This window comes from Phacochoerus africanus, chromosome 10 (genome assembly GCF_016906955.1).
Source record: "Phacochoerus africanus isolate WHEZ1 chromosome 10, ROS_Pafr_v1, whole genome shotgun sequence".
In the NCBI taxonomy this organism is placed as follows: Eukaryota; Metazoa; Chordata; class Mammalia; order Artiodactyla; family Suidae; genus Phacochoerus; species Phacochoerus africanus.
The window spans coordinates 71235967-71258407 of record NC_062553.1 but is presented as its reverse complement, the minus strand read 5'-3'; the positions used below and the strand labels follow the sequence as shown (position 1 = coordinate 71258407).

Genomic DNA, 22441 nt, shown 5'->3' with positions numbered 1-22441 from the left:
GCGGGCTCGGATCCCGAGTTGCTGTGGCTCTAGTGTAGCCCAGCGGCTATAGCTCCAATTAGACCCTTAGCCTGGGAACCTCCATGTGCCACAGGAGCGGCCCTAGAGATGGCAAAAAGTCAAAAAATAAAATAAAATAAGGAGTTCAGGAGTTCTCTTGTGGTGCAGCAGGTTAAGGATCTGGCATTGTCATTGAAGCAGCTTGGGTTGCTGCTGTGGTGTGGGTTCCATCCCTGGCCTGGGAACTTCCATATGCCACGGGTGTGACCAAAAACAAAAAAAAAGAGAGGGAGTTCTTGTTGTGGTACAGCAGTAAAGAACACAACTAGTACCAATGAGGATCAGGGTTTGATCCCTGCCCTCACTCAATGGATTAAGGATCCAACTATTGCTGTGAGCTGTGGTATAGGCTGCAGATATGGCCTGGACCTGGTTTTGCTATGACTGTGGTATAGGCCAACAGCTGTAGCTCTGATTCAACCCCTAGCCTGGGAACCTCTCAATGCTACATGTGTGGCCATTAAAAAAAAAAAAGAAAAAAAAAAGGAGCCTAAACAGAAGCAAAAACTGGACTTTAAACAGTATTAGATTAAAAATTCATAACAAAGGAAGACCATCTAATTAATTGCTACTATACAGTTTCCTAAACCACAAAAATTATCTGCTATAAACTAGAAAAAAGCCAAAATTTCAATATGAAACAACTAAGGAAAAAAAGAGAAAGTCTTTTTCTTTAATGTTTTCTAACAAATGTATTTCTAACAAATTTTCAGATATCTTCTCATCTGAGAAATGACTAGGAGAAACAGCAGCTTTTTCTTCAAAGTATGTTCTTGTGTATACTCTACTAAAGTACTGTCACGTGGCTGACAGCCTCTTTTTCCACAGGAACCAAATTATGTTTACTAAAGATTCTTTACTCCTGATATATTAAAAGTTGTCAGCTAGAGAACTAGAGAAATAAAAACTTAAGAAAATGGATAATTATGTCTAAGAAATTGTGACTATTTAATACAACCCAGTTTCAAATGTTCCTATGACTGGTAGTTTGTGAAGTTCATATCCACATATAGTTCTGCTCTACTTTGATTTTAACAAAATATGTGCAAACTGAATATTATCTACATTTCTTTATGACCTGTCTACTCATATTTTGAAAGACCCTATAATTTCTAAATTAGGCTTCTAAAATGCATAAATATCACTCTTTTGATTGTCTAGAAAAATGAAAAGCCCACAATGTCCCAATGCAACAGCCAATTTGACATGAGGAAAACACTCTTCGACAGCACGGTAAAATGTTACTCAATGTGTATGTTTTTACAATATGTAGAACAAAATGCATATAGACTTCTAGTCAAGTATTTCACATGCTAACAATAAAATAAATCAAGTAAACAACAGATTACCTTATTTTAAGTATGCAAATAATTTGAAACAAAAAGGAAAAGAAGGATGTACCAAAGGAATGTGTGGATTTCAAACTAATTCATATCATTTCATACCAATCAGATTCAATGTAAAGAAAACTTCTAGATTTAAAAAAACCATTTGCTCTTCACAAATTAACATAAGTCCATGTTAAAATTTTCAGTATATATTAGAAAAAACCCTCTAACATTATATTGCTCCTCAGATAACATATAAATAGTTTGATTTTTAATGAACAGCCAAAAATGTTATTTACTCTAGAGATTACTGACAGTCATTCTGCTTAACTAAAATCAAATACAAAAACAGGGAAAAATGTTTTTGAAAAAAGAAAAATCTAATTCCATCTCCAAATCACATACAATGCAATTATCTTAAAGACATTTTTCTAGAACTAAGCTAGTATCTTCCCGTTAGTGATTAAAAACAAAAAAAGAAAAAAAAATCCTTATAAATAAATTTATAAAATAAAAACTTTAGGGAGTTCCCATTGTGGCTCAGTGTTTAACAAATCCGACTAGGAACCATGAGGTTGCAGGTTCGATCCCTGGCCTTGCTCCATGGGTTAAGGATCTGGCATTGCCGTGAGCTGTGGTGTAGGTCGCAGATGTGGCTCGGATGTGGCATTGCTATGGCTGTGGTTAGGCTGGCAGCTGTAGCTCCGACTGGACCCCTAGCCTGGGAACCTCCATATGCCATGGGTGCAGCTCCAGAAAAGACAAAAAAAAAAAAAAAAAAGGAGTTCCCGTCGTGGCGCAGTGGTTAATGAATCCGACTAGGAACCATGAGGTTGCGGGTTCAGTCCCTGCCCTTGCTCAGTGGGTTAAGGATCTGGAGTTGCCGTGAGCTGTGGTATAGGTTGCAGACGCGGCTCGGATCCCGCATTGCTGTGGCTCTGGCGTAGGCCGGTGGCTACAGCTCCGATTCGACCCCTAGCCTGGGAACCTCCATATGCTGTGGGAGTAGCCCAAGAAATAGCAACAACAACAACAACAAAAAAGACAAAAGACAAAAAAAAACAAACAACAAAAAACACAACTTTAGGAGTTTCCACCATGGTGCAATGGGATCAGAAGTGTCTCTGGAGCACTAAGATGCAGGTTTGCTCTCCAGCCCAGCACAGTAGGTTAAGGATCTGGTGTTGCTGCAGCTGTGGCATAGGCTGCAACTGCGGCTTGGATCTGATCCCTAGCCTGGGAACTCCACATGTCACAACATGGCCAAAAACGGAAAACAAACAAACAAACAAAAACCCCCAAAAAACCAAACCCCTGAACTTTAAACCAATAAAGCTGGCATAATGCAGTTAATTTTATGTACAGAAAACATAGTAGAAGAAACTTACCTACTTCTTCTTCTTCATCATTAGATATTATATTATATAGTGTATCCAAAGCATAACCTATTATTTCAGAATCCGAACTGGAAGAAAGAAGTTATTATATACTGTTAGAGTATAAACTGTTACGACCATTTTAGACTCTTATTCAGCACGACTGTATAAAATATTAATCCCATTTCTGAAAACCTACCCTAAGAAAATATCAGAGGGCAAACTGTAAAGATGTATAAAGGTCTATTTTTATTTATAATAGTGAAAAATTAGAAATAACCTAAATGTCCAATAATTTTTTTAAAAAGTGTGGTAAATCTATACACATAGCAGCAATTAAAAAATGTATTTTCAGGAGTTCCCATTGTGGCGCAGTGGTTAACGAATCCGACTAGGAACCATGAGGTTGCGGGTTCGATCCCTGCCCTTGCTCAGTGGGTTAGGGATCTGGTGGTGTTGCCGTGAGCTGTGGTGTAGGTTGCAGACGCGGCTCGGATCCCGCGTTGCTGTGGCTCTGGCGTAGGCCGGTGGCTCTGGCTCCAATTCCACCCCTAGCCTGGGAACCTCCACATGCCGAGGGAGCGGCCCAAGAAATAGCAAAAAAGACAAAAAAAAAAAAAAAAAACTATTTTCAGGGAGTTCCTGTTGTGGCTCAGCAGAAAAGAATCCGATGGGTAAATAAGAGGATGAGGGTTTGACCCCTGGCCTCGCTCAGTGGGTCAGGGATCTGGCGTTGCATGAGATGTGGTGTAGCCTGCAGATGTGGTTCGGATTCCGCGTTGCTCCGGCTGTGGTGTAGGCTGGTAGCTGTAGCTCTGATACGACCCCAGCCTGAGAACTTTCATGTGCTGCGTGTGCGTCCCTAAAAAGCAATACAATAAAAACAAAAAATAAAAACAAAAAATGTATTTTCAAGGAATATTTAATGGCTATTGTACATTTTATACAGACAGAAAGGAAATGAGTGCTTTCTAGGGACTAGGGGGAGGAGGAATAGGCAATGACAACTCATGGATACTGTATTTCTTTTGAAGTGATGAAAATGTTCTGGAATTACAGTGGTAACAGTTGCCCAACTTTGTGAGTATACTAAAACCACTGAAGTGTACACTTAAAAAATCTCAAAACTATTGAGGTGTCATGGTTTGGAAGCATCAGTGAGAAATAGACGACTTTCAGGCCCTGAGCGAGGGACCTGGGAGCATGAGAAGTCTCTTCCTCAAGATGGCTAAGGAGAAGCAGACCCACAGACAGACGGAGAGTTCCAAGCTACACCAAGAAAGGGAATCCAGCTCTGTGTGTGATGCAGCCAAGGATGAAGGGGATTCAGTTGAAGGATTCTGAGTGTTAGACAGGCCAAGGGCAGAAGCATAAAAGAGTAATGAAGATGAGAAATGGAATGAGATGGCTGCAAAATATAGACCTCTGCAATCAATGAAGTTAAGAAAACACTCACAGTACATTTCGAAAATGGAAGCTGTCATAGGTAAGTTTTGGAGGAAAATGGAAAGGGAATTTCAGCACAAGAGAAGGAATGAAACACAAGAAGGCTCAGAGAAGTTTGGTTTTGTTTGTTGTCTAAGAGGCATAGTAAAATACCCATCAGCCTCTAATGTGATCGATTATTAGTTCACACAATCACAAGGCTGTACAGTACATACTATTTCTAAGCATAGTGCCTGGTACAGAGTAAATGTGCAATTAAATGTTTTAGAAAATGTATTTCTTAACCTTTTTAACAAGAGTATTTACACATTTACTTTCTATTGTGCACTAAAAATGACAATAAGGGCCACTTTACACATTCTATTTTTCATATCAAGATGCTAATCATTTCATTACTAACTTTTGTTTTTAAATGACTTTTATTTGTTCCATTATAGTTGGTTTAGAGTGTTCGTCAATTTTCTACCATACAGCAAGGTGACCCAGTCACATATACATATATACATTATTATTATTATTGTTTTTTTGTCTTTTTGCTATTTCTTGGGCCGCTCCCGCGGCATATGGAGGTTCCCAGGCTAGGGGTCGAATCGGAGCTGTAGTCTCCGGCCTATGCCAGAGCCACAGCAACGCGGGATCCGAGCCGCATCTGCAACCTACACCACAGCTCACGGCAACGCCAGATCCTTAACCCACTGAGCAAGGGCAGGGATCGAACCCGCAACCTCATGGTTCCTAGTCGGATTCGTTAACCACTGCGCCACGACGGGAACTCCACATATATACATTCTTTTTCTCACATTGTCAGGCTCCATCATAAGTGAACAGATATAGTTCCCAGTGCTATACAGCAGGATCTTCATTACTAACTTTATTTTACTTTTTTTGGTCTTTTTGTCTTTTCTAGGGGTGCATCTGTGGCATATGGAGGTTCCCAGGCTAGGGGTTTAATCGGAGCTGTAGCCACCGGCCTATGCCACAGCCACAGCAACATCAGATCCGAGCCGCGGCTGTGACCTACACCATAGCTCGCTGTAACGTCCGGATCCTTAACCTACTGAGCGAGGCCAGGGATCAAACCTGCAACCTTGTGGTTCCTAGTCAGATTGTTAACCACTAAGCCACGACAGGAAATCCCATTACTAACTTTATAAGACTTAGTGAGAAAATGTATGCAGAAAGATACATGAAATAAAAATCAAAAATTATATGTATGTATAATATTCAAACTAAAGGTTTTTTCTGTTTGTTCTTTGGTTTTTTTTTAGGGCCTCACCCATGGCATATGGAAGTTCCCAGGCTAGGGGTTAAATCAGAGCTACAGCTGCTGGCCTACGCCACAGTTGCAACAATACAGATCCGAGCTGCATTCGAGATCTAAGCTGCAGCTTGTGGGAACGCTGGATCCCTAACCCACTGAGCAATGCCAGGCACTGAACCCAGATACTAGTCGAATTCATAACCCGCTGAGCCACCATGGGAACTCCAAACTAAAGTTTTTTTGATCTAAGATCCATTTTCTATAACTTGGAATATTGTTTAAAGCAGATAACTGACTTGGGTTACTTTATTAGTTTTCTAGTAATGCTGTAACAAATTACCACAAACTGAGTGGCTTATATAATACAAATACATTAAATACATTATCTTGGAGTTCTGCAAGTCAGAAGTCTGAAGTGGGTCTCACTGGACTAAAATCAAGGTGTTGGCAGGGCTGCCTTCCTTCCTCGTGGCTTTAAAGAATCCATTTCCTTGCCTTTTCCAGTTCAGGAGGCCTCCTCTCATCTTTAAAGCCAGCAAAGATAGGTTGAGATATTCTCTTATCACCTCATTCTGACCTCCTCTTTTGCATTCCTCTTATACTTTTAAGAACCTTAGGATTACACTGGTCCCACCTGGATAATCTCAAAGTCTACACCTTAATCACATCTCCAAGTCCTTTCTGTCATCTAAAGTAACATTCAAAGATTGTCTTGATAGAATACAAATATCTTTAGGGGACCATTATTCCACCTACTGCAGTTGCCCACTCTGGTGTTAATAACACAGACAGTCCTGACACATCCAACGGATTTATTCAAATGCATTAGAATTAGTTGGTTTTTGGAGTTCCTGTCATGGCTCAGCGGAAAACGAATCTGACTAGCATCCATGAGGATGCAAGTTTGATCCCTGGCCTTGCTCAGTGGGTTAAGGATCGGCGTCACTATGAGCTGTGGTATAGGTTGCAGACTCGGCTCCTGTGTTTCTATGGCTGTGGTGTAGGCCAGCGGCTACAGCTCCGATTAAACCCCTAGCCTGAGAACCTCCATATGCTGAGAGCGTGGCTCTCAAAAGACCAAAAAAAAGAATTAGTTGGTTTTGAAAGTAGCCAATGTGGCTTACACTGCCCAAGGAGGATAGAAAAGGTTCTAAGTGAACCTGAACAAGCAGCTGGGTACTGCTAAAATTTAATTTTAAAAAGAGGCTATAAGGTTAGACAGGCAGGCTGCATCTAGATCTTTAAAAAGCTTATATATACGCTCTGCTCTGTTTGAGGGACTTGAACTTCACCAGGCACTGAGCTGGTGAAATGCATTAATAGGTGAATAGGAGATAGACAATTTACATTTCAGACAGATAATTCTTAAAATGTATACACTGAATGGAAGGACAAAGAGATTGGAGGTAAAGAATACAGTTTGGAGGTGGTGATGGTTTTAAAACGTTAAAAAAAAAGCCTCTTTGATACAGCTCCCTTCAAAAGGTGGAATCTAATTCTCCTCTTAAGTGTAGGCTGTCTTTATCAACTTGCTTCTAATAAAACAGAATGAGATAGGATTGGTGATATGACTCCTGAGGCGAAGTCCTACAAGGCGTTGTAGCTTTCTCTTGTCCTCTCTCTAGGATTGCCTGCTCTGGGAGAAGCCAGCTGCCACGTCAGGAGGATGCTCCAGCAGCCCTATAGGGAAGGCAACAATGTGAGGTACTGAGGCCTCTTGCCATCATGCGAGTGAGCCATCTGGGAGTCGGGTACTTAGGCCCTAGTCAAGCCTTCAGATGACTAGTCCTGGCTGACATCTTGCACACAACCTCATGAAAGACCCTGAGCCAAAACCACTTAGCTAAGCAACTTTTAAATTCTTTTTTTTTTTGTCTCTTTGCCCTTTTCTAGAGCCGCACCTGCGGCATATGGAGGTTCCCGAGCTAGGGGTCCAATCGGAGCTGTAGCCGCCGGCCTACGCCACAGCCACAGCAACGTGGGATCCGAGCCACGTCTGCGACCTACACCACAGCTCATGGCAACACCGGGTCCTTAACCCACTGAACAAGGGCAGGGATCGAACCCGCAACCTCATGGTTCCTAGTCGGATTCGTTAACCACTGCGCCACGACGGGAACTCCCCACTTTTAAATTCTTGATTCACAGAAACTATGACATAAATATTTATTATTTTGAGCCAGTAAGTTTTGAGGTCATTTGTTATACAGCAATAGGTAACAAATAGAATGTGTATGAAAACAGTTTAAGCAACTGATACTGAAAGCCAGAACTAAGATCAATGATGGCAATCAAGAGAATTCAGATTCCTGATTTTTGGTCTGGTTGGGCATAACAGGTTAAGGGGAGGGATGAGTTGAGCATAAATCCTCTAGTTTCTTGCTTGAATGGAAGGGTGCTATTGACTGGGATGAACCTAGGTCAAAAGACAATTGGAGGAGATTACGGGGACGCTGGGGCATGGGGGAACAGGAGTAGGACGACCAGAGAAAAATTAATTTTTGAACATTCTGAATTTAAGATACCTGTGAGAGATCTTGACATGGAAATGTCCACTGAGCAGCTAAAGCTCGTAAGATATATTTAAATAGAGGTAAGATTTGAAAGTTATTCACGTATAGTTGTTAATTAAAACCAAAGAGGCAGATAATCTAAAGAGAAACTGAAGGAGCTAAAAACAGGTTGAGTGATCTTGCACATGCTCAGATTTAACACTTCACTCCCCATTAGCACAGTCTACTTCTCCCCTCTGCACCCCCAAAAGCAAGTCTGGATAACTGACATACCATAATATGCACATTATATTACAGAATAGTACATTACAGTATTTCTAAGTGAAAAATCAACATATTCATTTGGCCAATTCAAACCCCCAATTTTAAGCCTTTAATTAGCAGTTACTTCATTCTATCTTTATATAACGTAAAGCTCTCAACTCCTGAAGGCTGTGATTATGTCTGTCCTAATGCTATTAGCACAGTGGTTCACACCTAGTGTCCAACAACTGTTTACTGAAATGACAACTGAAAGTAAAAAACTTGTATAGTTCTTGAAAAATGGCAGGAGTTCCCATCGTGGCACAGTGGAAACGAATCTGACTAGGAACCACGAGGTTTCAGGTTCAATTGCTGCTCAGTGGGTTAAGGATAACTCTGCTGGTTGCTGTGAGCTGTGGTGTAGGTCGCAGACATGGGTCGGATCCTGCGTTGCTGTGGCTGTGGTGTAGGCTGGCTACCACATCTCCGATTTGACCCCTAGCCTGGGAACCTCCATATGCTGCAGGTGTGGCCCCAAAAAAGCAAAAAAAAAAAAAAAAAAAAAAAAAAAAACAGAAAGAAAGAAAGAAAGAAAAATGGCAAATATACATGCCTTAATATGTCAATCATTTCTGGAATAGTGACTCTAAAATTAATTAAAAGTTCAGGAAAAAATTACAGAGAAAAATCATTAAATAGAGACATACCGATCTGTTTGTAAAACATGAATAAGGTGTTCCATAGCTTGAATACCCACTTCCAAGCGATATTTCTGCACAAAAGAAAAATGTTATTTAAGTAACTAATATTCAACTTAATAAACAATAACTTGGGAGTTCCCATTGGGGCTCAGTGGAAACAAATATGACTAGTAACCATGAGGATGTGGGTTCAATCCCTGGCCTTGCTCAATGGGTTAAGGATCTGGCATTGCCATGGGGGTGTAGGCTGAAGATGTGGCTCTGATCCTGAGTTGCTATGGCTGCGGTGTAGGCTGGCAGCTGAAACTCTGATTTGACCCCTAACCTGGGAACTTTCATGTGCCACAGATGCGGCCCTAAAAAGCAAAAACAAAGTAAATAAAAAATAAACTTAATAACTGATAAAGTGTTACAGACCTTAGATAATGATTTGAGAGCACGCACAGCATTTCTTCGATCATCCAGTAAAGTAGATGAAGCCACTCTGTCACAAAGCTTTTGAATCTGTCACAGAAAAATGAAATATTATTAATAGAATAAAAAAAAAGGAAACATAAAGTTCCCCCCCAAATCTATACCATTTAATTTGGAAAAAAAAAAAAACCAAAAAAACCAAAAAACAATAAATGAGAGGTAACAGAATTAGTCTTTCACAAATCGAAATAACTATGTAGGTAGTATCACAATCTTGTTACAGAGCTCAAACAGATTTTTCAAAGAGACTTGAAAAATGGAAGTGGAAAAAGAAATGTCAAATAAATTAAGTCATATTAATTGAGGAATTAGGAGAAATTAGTAAAACCAGAGCTTATAAACATAACTATTACAACTGTTTGAACAAAGAAGGATGCATATCCATTAGGGTTACAGCAGAAGATGGAAAGTTAATAATAATTTTTTTTCAAATAATGACTGTTTATACCATAACTTCACCCTAATGCTTCCACCATATTTGAACAAGAAAAGTCAGAACTTCCTACGGAATGGGAGAAAGTAGTTTCAAATGATGCAACTGACAAGTGCTTAATTTCTAAAATATACAAACAACTTATACAACTCAACAGCAGAAAAGCCAACAACCCAATGGAAAAATGGGCAAAAGACCTGAACAGACATTTCTCCAAAGAAGATATACAGATGGCCAACAAGCACATGAAAAAATGCTCAACATCACTGATTATCAGAGAAATGCAAATAGAAACGACTAGGAGGTACAACCTTGCACAGTCAGAATAGCCATCATTATTAAGTCCACAAATAACAAATGCTGGAGAGGGTGTGGAGAAGCGGGAACCCTCCTACGCTGTTGGTGGGAATGTAAACTGTTACAACCACTATGGAAAACAATATGGAGGTACCTCAGAAAACTAAATATAGAACTACCATATGACCCAGCAATCCCACTCTTGGGCATATATCTGGACAAAATTTGCCTTGAAAAAGACACATGCACCCATATGTTCACTGCAGCACTATTCAAAATAGCCAAGACATGGAAACAACCTTAATGTCCATTGACAGATGAATGGATTAAGATGTGGTATATATACACAATGGAATACTACTCAGCCATAAAAAGAAAAAAATAATGCCATTTGCGACTACAGACTCTCACACTAAGTGAAGTCAGTCAGAAAGAGAAAGACAAATACCATATGATATCACTTACATCTGGAATCTAATATACGGCACAAAGGAATCTTTGTACAAAAAAGAAAATCATGGACTTGGAGAACAGACTTGTGGTTGCCAAAGGGGAGGGGAAGGGAGTGGGATGGAATGGAAATTTGGGGTTAAGAGATGCAAACTATTGCCTTTGGAATAGATAAGCAATGAGATCCTGCTGTATAGCATTGGGAACTATATCTAGTCACTTATGATGGAGCATGATAATGTGAGAAAAAAGAATGTATACATGTATTTGTTACTGGGTCACCTTGCTGTACAGTAAAAAATTGACAAAACACTGTAAACCAGCTACAATGGAAAAAAAATAAAAATCGTTTAAAAAAGAATTAAATTCATATGAGGAAAAAAAGGTCAGAACTGTTTAACAAATATTTAGAGTTTTGAGTGTGCCTCAAAATCTAGGATGAAATTTTCCTATTATGAAATCTTTCAATACATTTGAGGGAATAAAAATTTGAACTGAACTGAATTTTAACCCTGGTGCATTATTTCTTTTTTTAATATTTATTTATTTATTTATTTATTTATTTATTATTTATTGTCTTTTTGCCATTTCCAGGGCCGCTTCTGCAGCATATGGAGGTTCTCAGGATAGGGGTCTAAGTGGAGCTATAGCTGCCGGCCTACGCCAGAGCCACAGCAATGCGGGATCCGAGCCGCGTCTGCAACCTACACGGCAACGCCAGATCCTTAACCCACTGAGCAAGGCCAGGGATCGAACCCACAACTGCATGGTTCCTAGTCGGATTCGTTAACCACTGAGCCACAGAGGGAACTTCTCCCCTGGTGCATTATTTATAACAGGAAAAAACTGGAAACTGTCCATCAAGAGAAGAAAAACTAAATAAACTACAACACATTCTTCAGTTGAATACAATGCAGCTACTCAAAAGAATTAACCATATTGACATGAAAATATTATGTTTAATAAATAGTGAAAAAAGAGCAAGTTATAAAATTATATGTAAATTGTGAGCCCACTGCAGCAAAAGTATCAAACTGTGAGTATATAAAATTGCATTAAAAAAGAATTTGGAGGAGTTCCCATCGTGGCTCAGCGGTTAATGAATCTGACTAGCATCCATGAGGATGCAGGTTCGATCCCTGGCCTAGATCAGCGGGTTCAGGATCCGGCATTGCCTTGAGCTGTGGTGTAGGTCACAGACACGGCTTCAGTCCTGTGTTGCTGTGGCTCTGGCCTAGGCCAGCGGCTACAGCTCTTATTAGACCCTAGCCTGGGAACCTACATATGCCACAAGTGCAGCCCCAAAAAAGCAAAAAAAAAAAAAAAAGAATTTGGAAACTTAATACCATAAAACTTCTAGAAGAAAGTATTAGAGAAATTCTTGTTATTTTAAATTAAGAAAAGTTTTTTCAGACACAGATTAAGAGTACCGTTCATAAAAGAAAAACAGTTATTTGGACTTCATTGAGCCTATTCTTCAAAAGAAACTGTTAAGCAAGTGAAAATCTATGCCACAGAATTGATGAAAATACTTGGGAAACATCTGATAACAGTTTTTGAAACCACTACACTCAGGTCCTTTACAGCTGTAACAGTTAGTTACTATTTTATTACATTATCATTCATTCTTTAACGACAGCTCTAAGATTCTATAAATAAGATTTTGACATACAAACTTTTGCATCCTATGTATCAGGATTAATGGCATTTAAATACATACAGTGTTTTGCAAATTATGTTCTGTAGACTTCCAGTGTCCTAGAAGATATTAATAGCCCTCCTATGATCATATAACCAGAGGGAACAGAAGGCTATACAAAATTAAATAGGTTTCTGCACTGAAGTGTTTCTAAAAGTCTTTACTATATGGATTTGCATACTGCAGAAGCAGTATGTTAACAAAACCTAGCTTTACTTTTTGATTTTGCTCATTCTAAATGCTCACATTTGGAAATTATTTTTACCTTAAATTGTATTTACTTCATAGTAATTGTATTTCCAAGATGGAAATAAAACTTTCTCTGTATTAAACAACTTGGTTGATTCTTTTTCTACAATTTTACTATTTCTTCCTTCCTTCCTGCCCTCTCCCTCCTTCTTTATGGCTACACCCATGGATGGCATACAGAGGTTCCCAGGCTAGGGGTTGAATCAGAGCTGCAGCTGCCAGCCTACACGACAGCCATAGCAACATGGGATCTGAGCCACGTCTTCGACCTACACCACAGCTCACAGCAACTCTGGATCTTTAAGCCACTGAGCAAGGCTAGGAATCGAACCTGCATCCTCATGGATTCATTTTCTGCTGAGCAAGACAGGAACTCCAAAAACCAACTAATTCTAATGCATTTGAATAAATCCATTGACTGTGTCAGGACTGTCTGTATTATTAACACCAGACTGGGCAACTGCAGTAGGCAGAATAATGGTCCTCATGAATACTAGTCAGATTCGTTTCCACTGTGCCACAATGGGAACTCCCTACTACAATTTTTTTTTAAACTATGAGAAAAACTATAATTTTTTCTCTCGAAAACATGAATCTCAGTACTCTCAGCTTAAAGAACTTCTTAATCTAAAAACAGTTTTCTTGAACATGATTATAATTTCCCCTATTTGGGTCTTGTACATCTTTTGTTAATTTTTTTCCAGGTAGTTTAGATCTGATGCTATGAATAGGAAGGCATTTTCTGCTTTTTCCTAACCCTAGGTCACAGGCACTGGTTCTAAATCTAAGCTTCCATCTTGTTTAACATACTTAGCCCCAGTACCCCAGAAGACGTGAACTCTAGAGTTGGCCCCATCTTTGGTTGGTATATGACAGACCTGTGCCAGAATACGAACTCCTATGTCTAGAAGCTCTTTAATCAGCATTTGTTGAATACAGAAACACGAAAGCTTTGATGTGGTGGAGACACTGAGCTTTAGGAATACTGGCAGGAGATGATAATCCTAGAGCTTGAGGGTTTGCTTTGTTTTCGCTTTTAATCTTTTCTTTTCTGTTCTAACATGCTAACATTTGAGACGTGTTAATTTTTTTAAAAAGCTTTAAGATATACACAGAGATAGTAATCTCAGTCGTCATGAAGCTAAATATAAATTAAAATAGCAATGATGCTATTTTTAATCTATCAGACTCAAAAATTAAAAACCTCGTACCATATAGTATATGATTTCATTTTTACAAAATAGAAAAATACAGGCAAAACTAATCTATGCTACTAGAAGTCAGGATGGGTGTCACTTATCTGGGTGGCAATGGCTGGACTTGCAGGGTGCTGGTAATGATTTGTTCCTTCATCTGGGTGCTGGGTGCAGGGGTGTGTTCAGGCTGTGAGGCTTACACGTATAACACGCATACTTTCCTATATGCTCCAAAAAATGATTTTTTAAATAGAACTATACAGGATAGACAAATACATAGATTAATGACCTTGCTTATATTCTATCAGAGGGAAAGTAACCAAAAAAAGTGGTAATTTGGCCAAAAAAAAAAAAAAATACAGCGTAAAATGTTACCTTTTTCCTCAAGCATTCTTACTTTGAGGAACTTATCCTTTAAAAACCTGCTCACAATGACACAATATTATATACTAGAATGTTTGTTTTTGGTTTTTTTTTTTTTGTCATTTGTCTTTTTAGGGCTGCACCCACAGCATATGGAGGTTCCCAGGCCAGGGGCTGAATCAGGGCTGTAGCTATGGGCCTACACCACAGCCACAGTATCATGGATACAAGTAGCATCTGTGACCTCCATCACAGCTCATGGCAACACCAGATCCTTAACCCACTGAGTGAGGCCAGGGATCAAACCTGAAACTTCATGGTTACTAGTGGGGTTTGTTAACCACTGAGCCATGACAGGAACTCCTAGAATGTTCTTTATAGCAATATTTTTAACAGCTAAAAAATAAACCTAGCTTCCACCACATAAGGACATAGTAAGAAGTCTATGACCCTGAAGAGGACCTGCACCAAACCACCCAGGCACCCTGATCCCAGACTTTCAGAATCCAGAAGTGTGAGCAGTAAATGCATGCTATTTACTGGGGAAAAAAAACAAGGTGTGCATGTGTGGAATCTAAAGGTTTATCCATCAATCAGGAAATAGCTAACTGGAGTTCCCGCTGTGGCACAGTGGGTTAAGGATCAGGTGTTGACCCAGCTGTGGTATAGGTCACAGCTGTGGCTCAAATTCGATTCCTGGGGAGTTTCCCTTCGTGGTTCAGCAGTTAACGAACGCAACCAGGATCCATGAGGATCTCTGGCCTTGCTCAGTGGATTAAGAATCCAGCATTGCCATGAGCTGTGGTGTAGGTTGCAGATGCAACCTGAATCCCCCTGTTGCTGTGGCTGTAGTGTAGGCCGGTGGCTACAGCTCCGATTGGACCCCTAGCCTGGAAATTCTGCATGCCTCGGGTGCAGCCCTAAAAAAAAAAAAAAAAAGACAAAAAAAAAATTTCGATTCCTGGCCCAGGGAACTTCCATATGCCATGGCTGCAGCCAAACAAAATGAAACAAAACAAACAACATTAACTAACATAGAGTACACATACACTATGTGGTTAATCAAATGAATGAAGCAGATCCATATGCACTGACATCAAAAGATGACCAAGACATATACCGAATGAAAAAAGAAAGCTGTAAATACTGTATTTAACATGAGCTCATTTTGGTTTAAAACTATATTATTAATAAACTATGTCAACCTGTATAGAAAAAAATTAAGACTATGTACCATACTGTCTTTCAGTGGATTGCCAGAAATGTTCATTTTCTATATATTATTTCTGATGTTTGAATTCTGATAATGAACAGATATTACCTTTATATGTAGAAAAGAACAATAACAGAATAAAGTGAACTGGCTTATGTTTTACTGGAATTTCTAGGAAATTTTCATGACTGAATTCATCTTTAAAAGATGCTATTTTCACTCTGCTGATCAAAATAGAATGAAATTAGCTCTTTTTTTTTGGTCTTTTTAGGGCTGTACTCACAGCATATGGAGGTTTCTAGGCTAGGGGTCCAATAGGAGCTGTAGCCGCCGACCTATGCCACAGCCACAGCAACACGGGATCCAAGCTGCGTCTGTGACCTACACTACAGCTCATGGCAATACCAGATCCCCAACCGAATGAGCAAGGCTAGAGATTGAACCCGCATCCTCATGGATACTAGTCAGATTCGTTTCTGCTTTGCCACAAAGGGAACTCCCCCAACTGGGGGTTTTAACCAGAACTTTTTCTCTAGCAACTTATGACAATTAAACTCAAATCAGTCAACCATATTGCAAACCAAAAAGAGTCAAAAATGAATATAAGAACAACTTACTTATCCAGAACCATAATTAAGCTATTTCAGGTACTTTCTGTCAGGGATTAAAATGGTCTTTTCATTTTAGCGATTTCTGATAGCAATCTAAAACTAAGTACAACCTTCTCTGTCTTCTTAAACAAAGAACATAATTACAAGCTTTCTAAGCATTTAAACGTAAATCCTCTCCAATACTAGATAAAGGGATGTCTCCAGTATTATACGAAGTAATGAACATAAAAGTCTTTGTACAGTGCCTGGCACCTAAAAATGCTCAATAAATTATAACAAACTTTATTATTATCCAACTTCCTATGACTGCTTTGTATTATTTTTCTATCCTATCAGGCTTTTGGCTGTCATTTTTATCGTATGTTTCCACAAGATCATTCAAATTTTGCAGATTTTAATTCACTGCTGAGTGAGAAATCTGATAATTAAGCTAGATAATGATATGCCTAAAACTCCAAATTACCCAAGCTTGAAATCAAGACTGAGTACATGGACTTTGCAACTTCTGCTTTTGCTATGTGAAAACCTTATTATCTCCTGATAATACTCCGGACAATTCAAGCTTCCAAATAAGTTATCTATCCATAATAAAGTGCTATGTTGCTACCTTTTACAGACAGCAGAAACCAAATGAGAGGAAAACATCCTACATGTTCAAAGCCTTACAAAGGCTTAGCCATGTTTTAAACCAAATACAGGTCTGTATTTTTCAGTTGACACTTACCAAAGAAAAACTGTGTACCACAAGTATTCAGAACTGAAGATTTCAGAGACCATTATTCCAGACTTGATAAACCAACTCAATGCAGTATAATTGTGCCTCAATATCCATTCTTTCCTACCATTTTTTGTCTCTCTCTCTCTCTTTTTTTTTTTTTTCCTATTTCTTGGGCCGCTCCTGCGGCATATGGAGGTTCCCAGGCTAGGGGTCGAATCGGAGCTGCAGCTGCCAGCCTACGCCACAGCAACGCGGGCTCCGAGCCTCGTCTGCAACCTACACCACAGCTCACGGCAACGCCAGATTGTTAACCCACTGAGCAAGGGCAGGGATCAAACCCGCAACCTCATGGTTCCTAGTTGGATTCGTTAACCACTGAGCCATGACGGGAACTCCTTCCTACCATTTTTTGGCCATGCCCGTTGCACACAAAGGTTCCCAGGCCAAGGATTGAACCCACACCACAGTAACCAGAGCTGCAGTGGTGATAATACCAGATACTTAACCCCCTGAGCACGAGGGAACTCCATTCTTTTCCTCATTAGAATCTTCTGTGTTCGGCTGGGCACAAAGCTTGTCCACCTATATGATTTTCCAAGCTTCCTTTGTACCTAGGCACAGAAGTGATTCCACTCTGGCCAATGAGTTCTTTGTACCTTCCAAGTCATGTCCTTAAAAGGAAGCTATTTGTTTTTCATTCCTTTCTCCTTCCCTCAGCCTGGAACCTGAACCTGATGGTAATGAAGCACCTTCAACAATGTGAACACAGGGACTGTCCAAGGAGATAGCAGAACAAGATAAAAAGCAGCCCCTAGACCACCCTGAGGAACATAACTAAGCTACCCTAAGGACTGCCATCTAATTGGACTTTTATTAGAGAAAGACACAAACTTTTATCTTGGTTAAATCTCTGTTTTCTAGCCTCTATTACAGGAGCTGATCCAATACCGAAACCAATAAACTTATTTTGCAGGAGCGGAAACTAAGGCTCAGGATAAAGCAATGCACCCCGAAATACACCGCCAGTTTGATGGTACAGTTCAGATTCTAACTGAGCTACAGATGCCTCACTTGAAAGCCCACACTTTTTACTATCCTACACTGCCTCGTATGCAGAGAAACGTGAGTCTGAACATCTGCTGCAAACTACAGCGACTGCAAATTTTTTTTTTTTTTTCTGTTTGGTAAATAAGGGGACATTGTAATGCAGTTTCCGTGAATAGCTTCCACTTGCACTACAGTCAAGGAAGGACCCCGATAAGCCTGGGACTTAATTGCCCAGCCAGGGTAGTCCCTTGTTCTAAGGGAGCTGGAGCTTTACTTTGGGACAGCTGTAATCAGAAGCTATCAACTATTTAAGAAAAAGCACCATATATATAAGTACTTCAGAAATTAATATATTCACTTTTAAAGAATTAACCTGGCTGAGATAATAAGGACAAATTTGAGCAGAAAGAGATTAAAAAGAAAACATGTCAGTTCATTGTAACAGAGAAGAAATGAGGTTAAAAAAAGGCCTTAGGGGGAGTTGCCGTCCTGGCTCAGTGGTTAACAAATCCGACCAGGAACCGTGAATTTACAGGTTCGATCCCTGGCCTTGCTCAATGGGTTAAGGATCCAGCGTTGCCATGAGCTGTGGTGTAGGTTGCAGATGTGGCTTGGATCCCGAGTTGCTGTGGCTCTGGCGTAGGCCGGTGGCTACAGCTCGGATTCGACCCCTAGCCTGGGAACCTCCATATGCTGCAGAAGTGGCCCTAGAAAATGGCAAAAAGACAAAAACAAAAAACAAAAAAAAACAAAATAAAAGGCCTTAGGGTAGTGACAATGGGCAAAGAGCTGAAGAGATAAATAAGTCAAAAGAACAATTGAAAGAACTGAATTTAAGAGGATTGAGGTTCTAAAGAATAAAATGTCCGAAACAGCTGTTTGGAATTCAACTTCAAGAAATTTGTTCTCAAGGGATATATGCACATGTTAGTCATAAGTACAAGCACAATCACTGCAGCAAAGGGACAGAAAAGGAAACAGAAGTATTTTAAGTGTCCATTCATAGAGGACTTCCAGTCTTCATTTTATACACTTCTATCAGCTTTTCATTAAACAAGTATGTATTCAAATGTTGCTTTTGTTATCTTAAAAAAAAAATCACAGACTCAAAAAACAGCAGTGAATAAGCTAGCTAAAGTTTGATATCATTCACCAGTAATCACTCTTCTATATCTCAGAATATTCTGGTTTTGGTAATGTCAAAGGTCAAAGGAATAACAGACTCTCAGTGCTGTAATTGTGAAGTTGGTGATTTATTCACTCATTCAACAAATACTAGAGTGCTGCAATCCTCATGGGGGCCATGGTCATTGCAACCAGAGAGCAGTGGTTTGTGACAAAGTAAATTCTGAAACTGGGACTAATCAGGGGGGTGAGGGGAGAGTAAGTGTACAAACTTTCAGTTATAAAATAAATAAGTCACAGAGATGTAAAGTACAGCATAGGAAATAGAGTCAATAATATTATAATAACTTTATATGATGACAGATGATAACTAGACCTATAGTGGTGATCGCTATGTAAGATATAAAAATATCAAACCACTATGTTGTACACTTGAAACTAATATAATACTGTAAGTCAATTATACTTCAAGAAAAAAGAAAAAAATTGGTGGAGTTCCCATTTTAGCTCAGCAGTAACAAACCCAACTAGTATCCATGAGGACACAGGTTCGATCCCTGGCTCTGCTCAGCGGGTTAAGGATCCAGTGTTGCTAAGAGCTTCAGTGCAGGTTGAAGATGTGGCTTGGATCTGGCATCGCTGTGGCTGTGGTGTAGGCTGGTTGCTGCAGCTCCGATTTGCCCCCCTAGCCTAGGAACATCCACATGCTGTGGGTATGGCCCTAAAAAGACACCCCCCCACCAAAAAGAAAAACTGGGACTAAGCATTAGAAACCTTTATAACAAGTAGATAGTTTTATGGCTATTTAATTTTTTAAAAATTGGGCTTGTATTTTGTACGTCTGTGAGTATATGTGTGTGTGTATTGTCATTTCATTTTCCTAGCAGTTCATTTTTATTGTATTTTACAAAAGTATTGGTCTGTGATGAATTGCAAATTGAAAACAAACAAATCAATCCACTGGTCCTTCATTACAATCAGTCTGAGAAGTACTTTGAAGTGCTTAATGTCTTGCTGGGAACTGCAAAATTCTATTCTGGGAAAAAACCTATGAACCACTATAGGAGGTACCCACTCAAATGAAACTATAATGGCAAAGGGACAACAGAATAAATTAAAAACAAGTAGGACAAAGACAGAAAATAATAAGTGCGATGAAGGAAATGATTAGGGCACTGAGACAGAAGGGATGGAGAATACTACTTTGGCAAGAGGGACCAAGTTAAGCACTGATTTGTACAGAGACGGAAGTGGTAACAAGATAATGGGTAACAAGAATGAAGCAAGCGGAAAAGCAGTGAAGCAGAGTGAGTGACAATATTACCATCAGAAGGAAAAAGGACAGTATTTTAGAGGGGAAGGATATGTTTACTCAGTGTCCCAAATGGGATCCTGAGGTGAGAGACCTGTTGGTAGCAATTCACTCTCTCAGAAACTGACCAAGGAGGCCATTTAGCAGTTTAAAGCAAAATTCATAAATTTACTGGTTGTCTGCAGTCACAAACTCTTGTGCTAGTCCTCAACACTTTTACCTACATGATTGAAAAGAAAGTAAAAGTTTAAATCCTACAGGTTTTAATGCCATCTTTTAACAGTTAACATTTTACTGCCATTACTGATCAAAAGAACGAGTTATAATACAGAAGATTAACTGTATCTTAAATATAATCTTTCTAAGTCAGTTTCATTAACTACAAAATGGAAGAATAAACTAGATAAATTCTAAGACTAATTAACACTTAAAACTTAGAATACATAAAAAATATTCAATTTCAGGAGTTTCCATCGTGGCGCAGAGGTCAACGAATCCGACTAGGAACCATGAGGTTCTGGGTTTGATCCCTGGCCTTGCTCAGTGGGTTAAGGATCTGGCGTTGCCGTGAGCTGTGGTGTAGGTTGCAGACGTGGCTCGGATCCCGTGCTGCTGTGGCTCTGGTGTAAGCTGGCAGCTATAGCTCTGATTCGACCCCTAGCCTGGGAATCTCCATATGCCATGGGTGCGGCCCTAGAAAAGGCAAAAAGACAAAAAAAAATCAATTTCACCTAGTAAGTAATAAATGTATTTATTTGCTATAAATATCAGAAAAATCTATTTGGCCCTTACAGTCTTTAAAATAGCTTTTAACCTAACATTTCAAAATCAAAAGACTTCAGGGAGTTCCCGTCGTGGCGCAGTGGTTAACGAATCCGACTAGGAACCATGAGGTTGCGGGTTCGGTCCCTGCCCTTGCTCAGTGGGTTAACGATCCGGCATTGCCATGAGCTGTGGTGTAGGTTGCAGACGCGGCTCGGATCACGCGTTGCTGTGGCTCTGGTGTAGGCTGGTGGCTACGGCTCCGATTAGACCCCTAGCCTGGGAATCTCCATGTGCCACGGGAGTGGCCCAAGAAATAGCAAAAAGACAATAAATAAATAAATAAATAAATAAATAAATAAATAAATAAAATAGCTTTTAACCTAACATTTCAAAATCAAAAGACTTCAGGGAGTTCCCGTCGTGGCGCAGTGGTTAACGAATCTGACTAGGAACCATGAGGTTACAGGTTCAATCCCTGGCCTCGCGCAGTGGGTTGAGGATCTGGCGTTGCTGTGAGCTGTGGTGTAGGCTGCAGATGAGGCTCAGATCCGGTGTAGACCGGCAGCTATAGCTCGGATTAGACCCCTAGCCTGGGAACCTCTGTATGCGGAGGCTGCAGCCCTAGAAAAGACAAAAAAAAAAATCTAAAGACTCCATATAAAAATCAAGATCTCCAGAGTTCCACTGTGGCTCAGCGGTAACGAGCCTGACTGGTGTCCATGAGGACATGGGTTCAATCCCTGGACTTGCTTAGTGGGTTAAAAGGTCCAGCATTGCTGTGAGCTGTGGTGTAGGTCACAGACATGGCTCCGATCCCACATTGCTGTGGCTGTGGCTACAGCTCTGATTAGACCCCTAGCCTGGGAACTTCCATATGCCAAGGGTATGCTCCACTCCCTGCCCGCCCCCCCCCCCGCCGCCAAAATCAAGATTTCTACCTTTTCCTGAAAATAATCTTCCTGATAGCTAATAGTAGCTAACAATGTATTGCATACAACTTAAGAATCCATCAATTATAAGAGCTACCATTTTTTCTAATATATTGCCAAGAAAAAAGAAACGCCACCAATTAGTAATTACAAGATGCAACCTGATTTCAGAGATGCTCAAATGCTAAGGTATATCACAGAAATGCTAAAATATGGCATATATAGCATCTACTGTGTGCCAGCTATGTTCCGCAGTTCTTTATATTTTTTTTCTTTTGGCCATGCCTGTGTCAGGTGAAAGTTCCTGGTTTAGAGATCTAACCCATGCCATAGCAGTGACAATGCCAGATCCTTAACCATTAGGCACCGGGGGACTTCTCTTTATATTTTTTAATTCATTTAATCTGAACCAAAATCCTATTAATAGGCACTATAACTTTTCACATTTTAGAGAAGGCAACAGAGGCAGAGTGAGTAAATGACCTGTCCAAGTTTCACAGAACTAGTAAGTGGTGGGATGAATTCAAAGCCAAGCAGCTGAAGTGTTTAACCATGAGGGTTAGGTGGCTCTGAGCAACAAGACAGCTGAGGCTGAGCACTAGCTACACTGACAAGGCAGAATGTGCAGGTTC

At 39.9% G+C, this 22441-nt stretch overlaps 1 protein-coding gene across 4 annotated transcripts in view; it reads right to left on the bottom strand.

Moving 5' to 3' along the window:
* Window positions 1-22441, bottom strand: part of USO1 (USO1 vesicle transport factor) — an 88987-nt gene that overhangs the window by 59542 nt on the left and 7004 nt on the right. For all 4 annotated transcript variants that reach the window (XM_047799353.1, XM_047799350.1, XM_047799352.1 and 1 more), the window contains exons 2-4: window positions 9346-9432; window positions 8935-8999; window positions 2777-2853 (exon numbers count right to left, since the gene is read on the bottom strand). In XM_047799353.1, the coding sequence (XP_047655309.1) occupies window positions 2777-2853; window positions 8935-8999; window positions 9346-9432 (229 nt within the window). The remainder of the gene's footprint in view (window positions 1-2776; window positions 2854-8934; window positions 9000-9345; window positions 9433-22441) is intronic.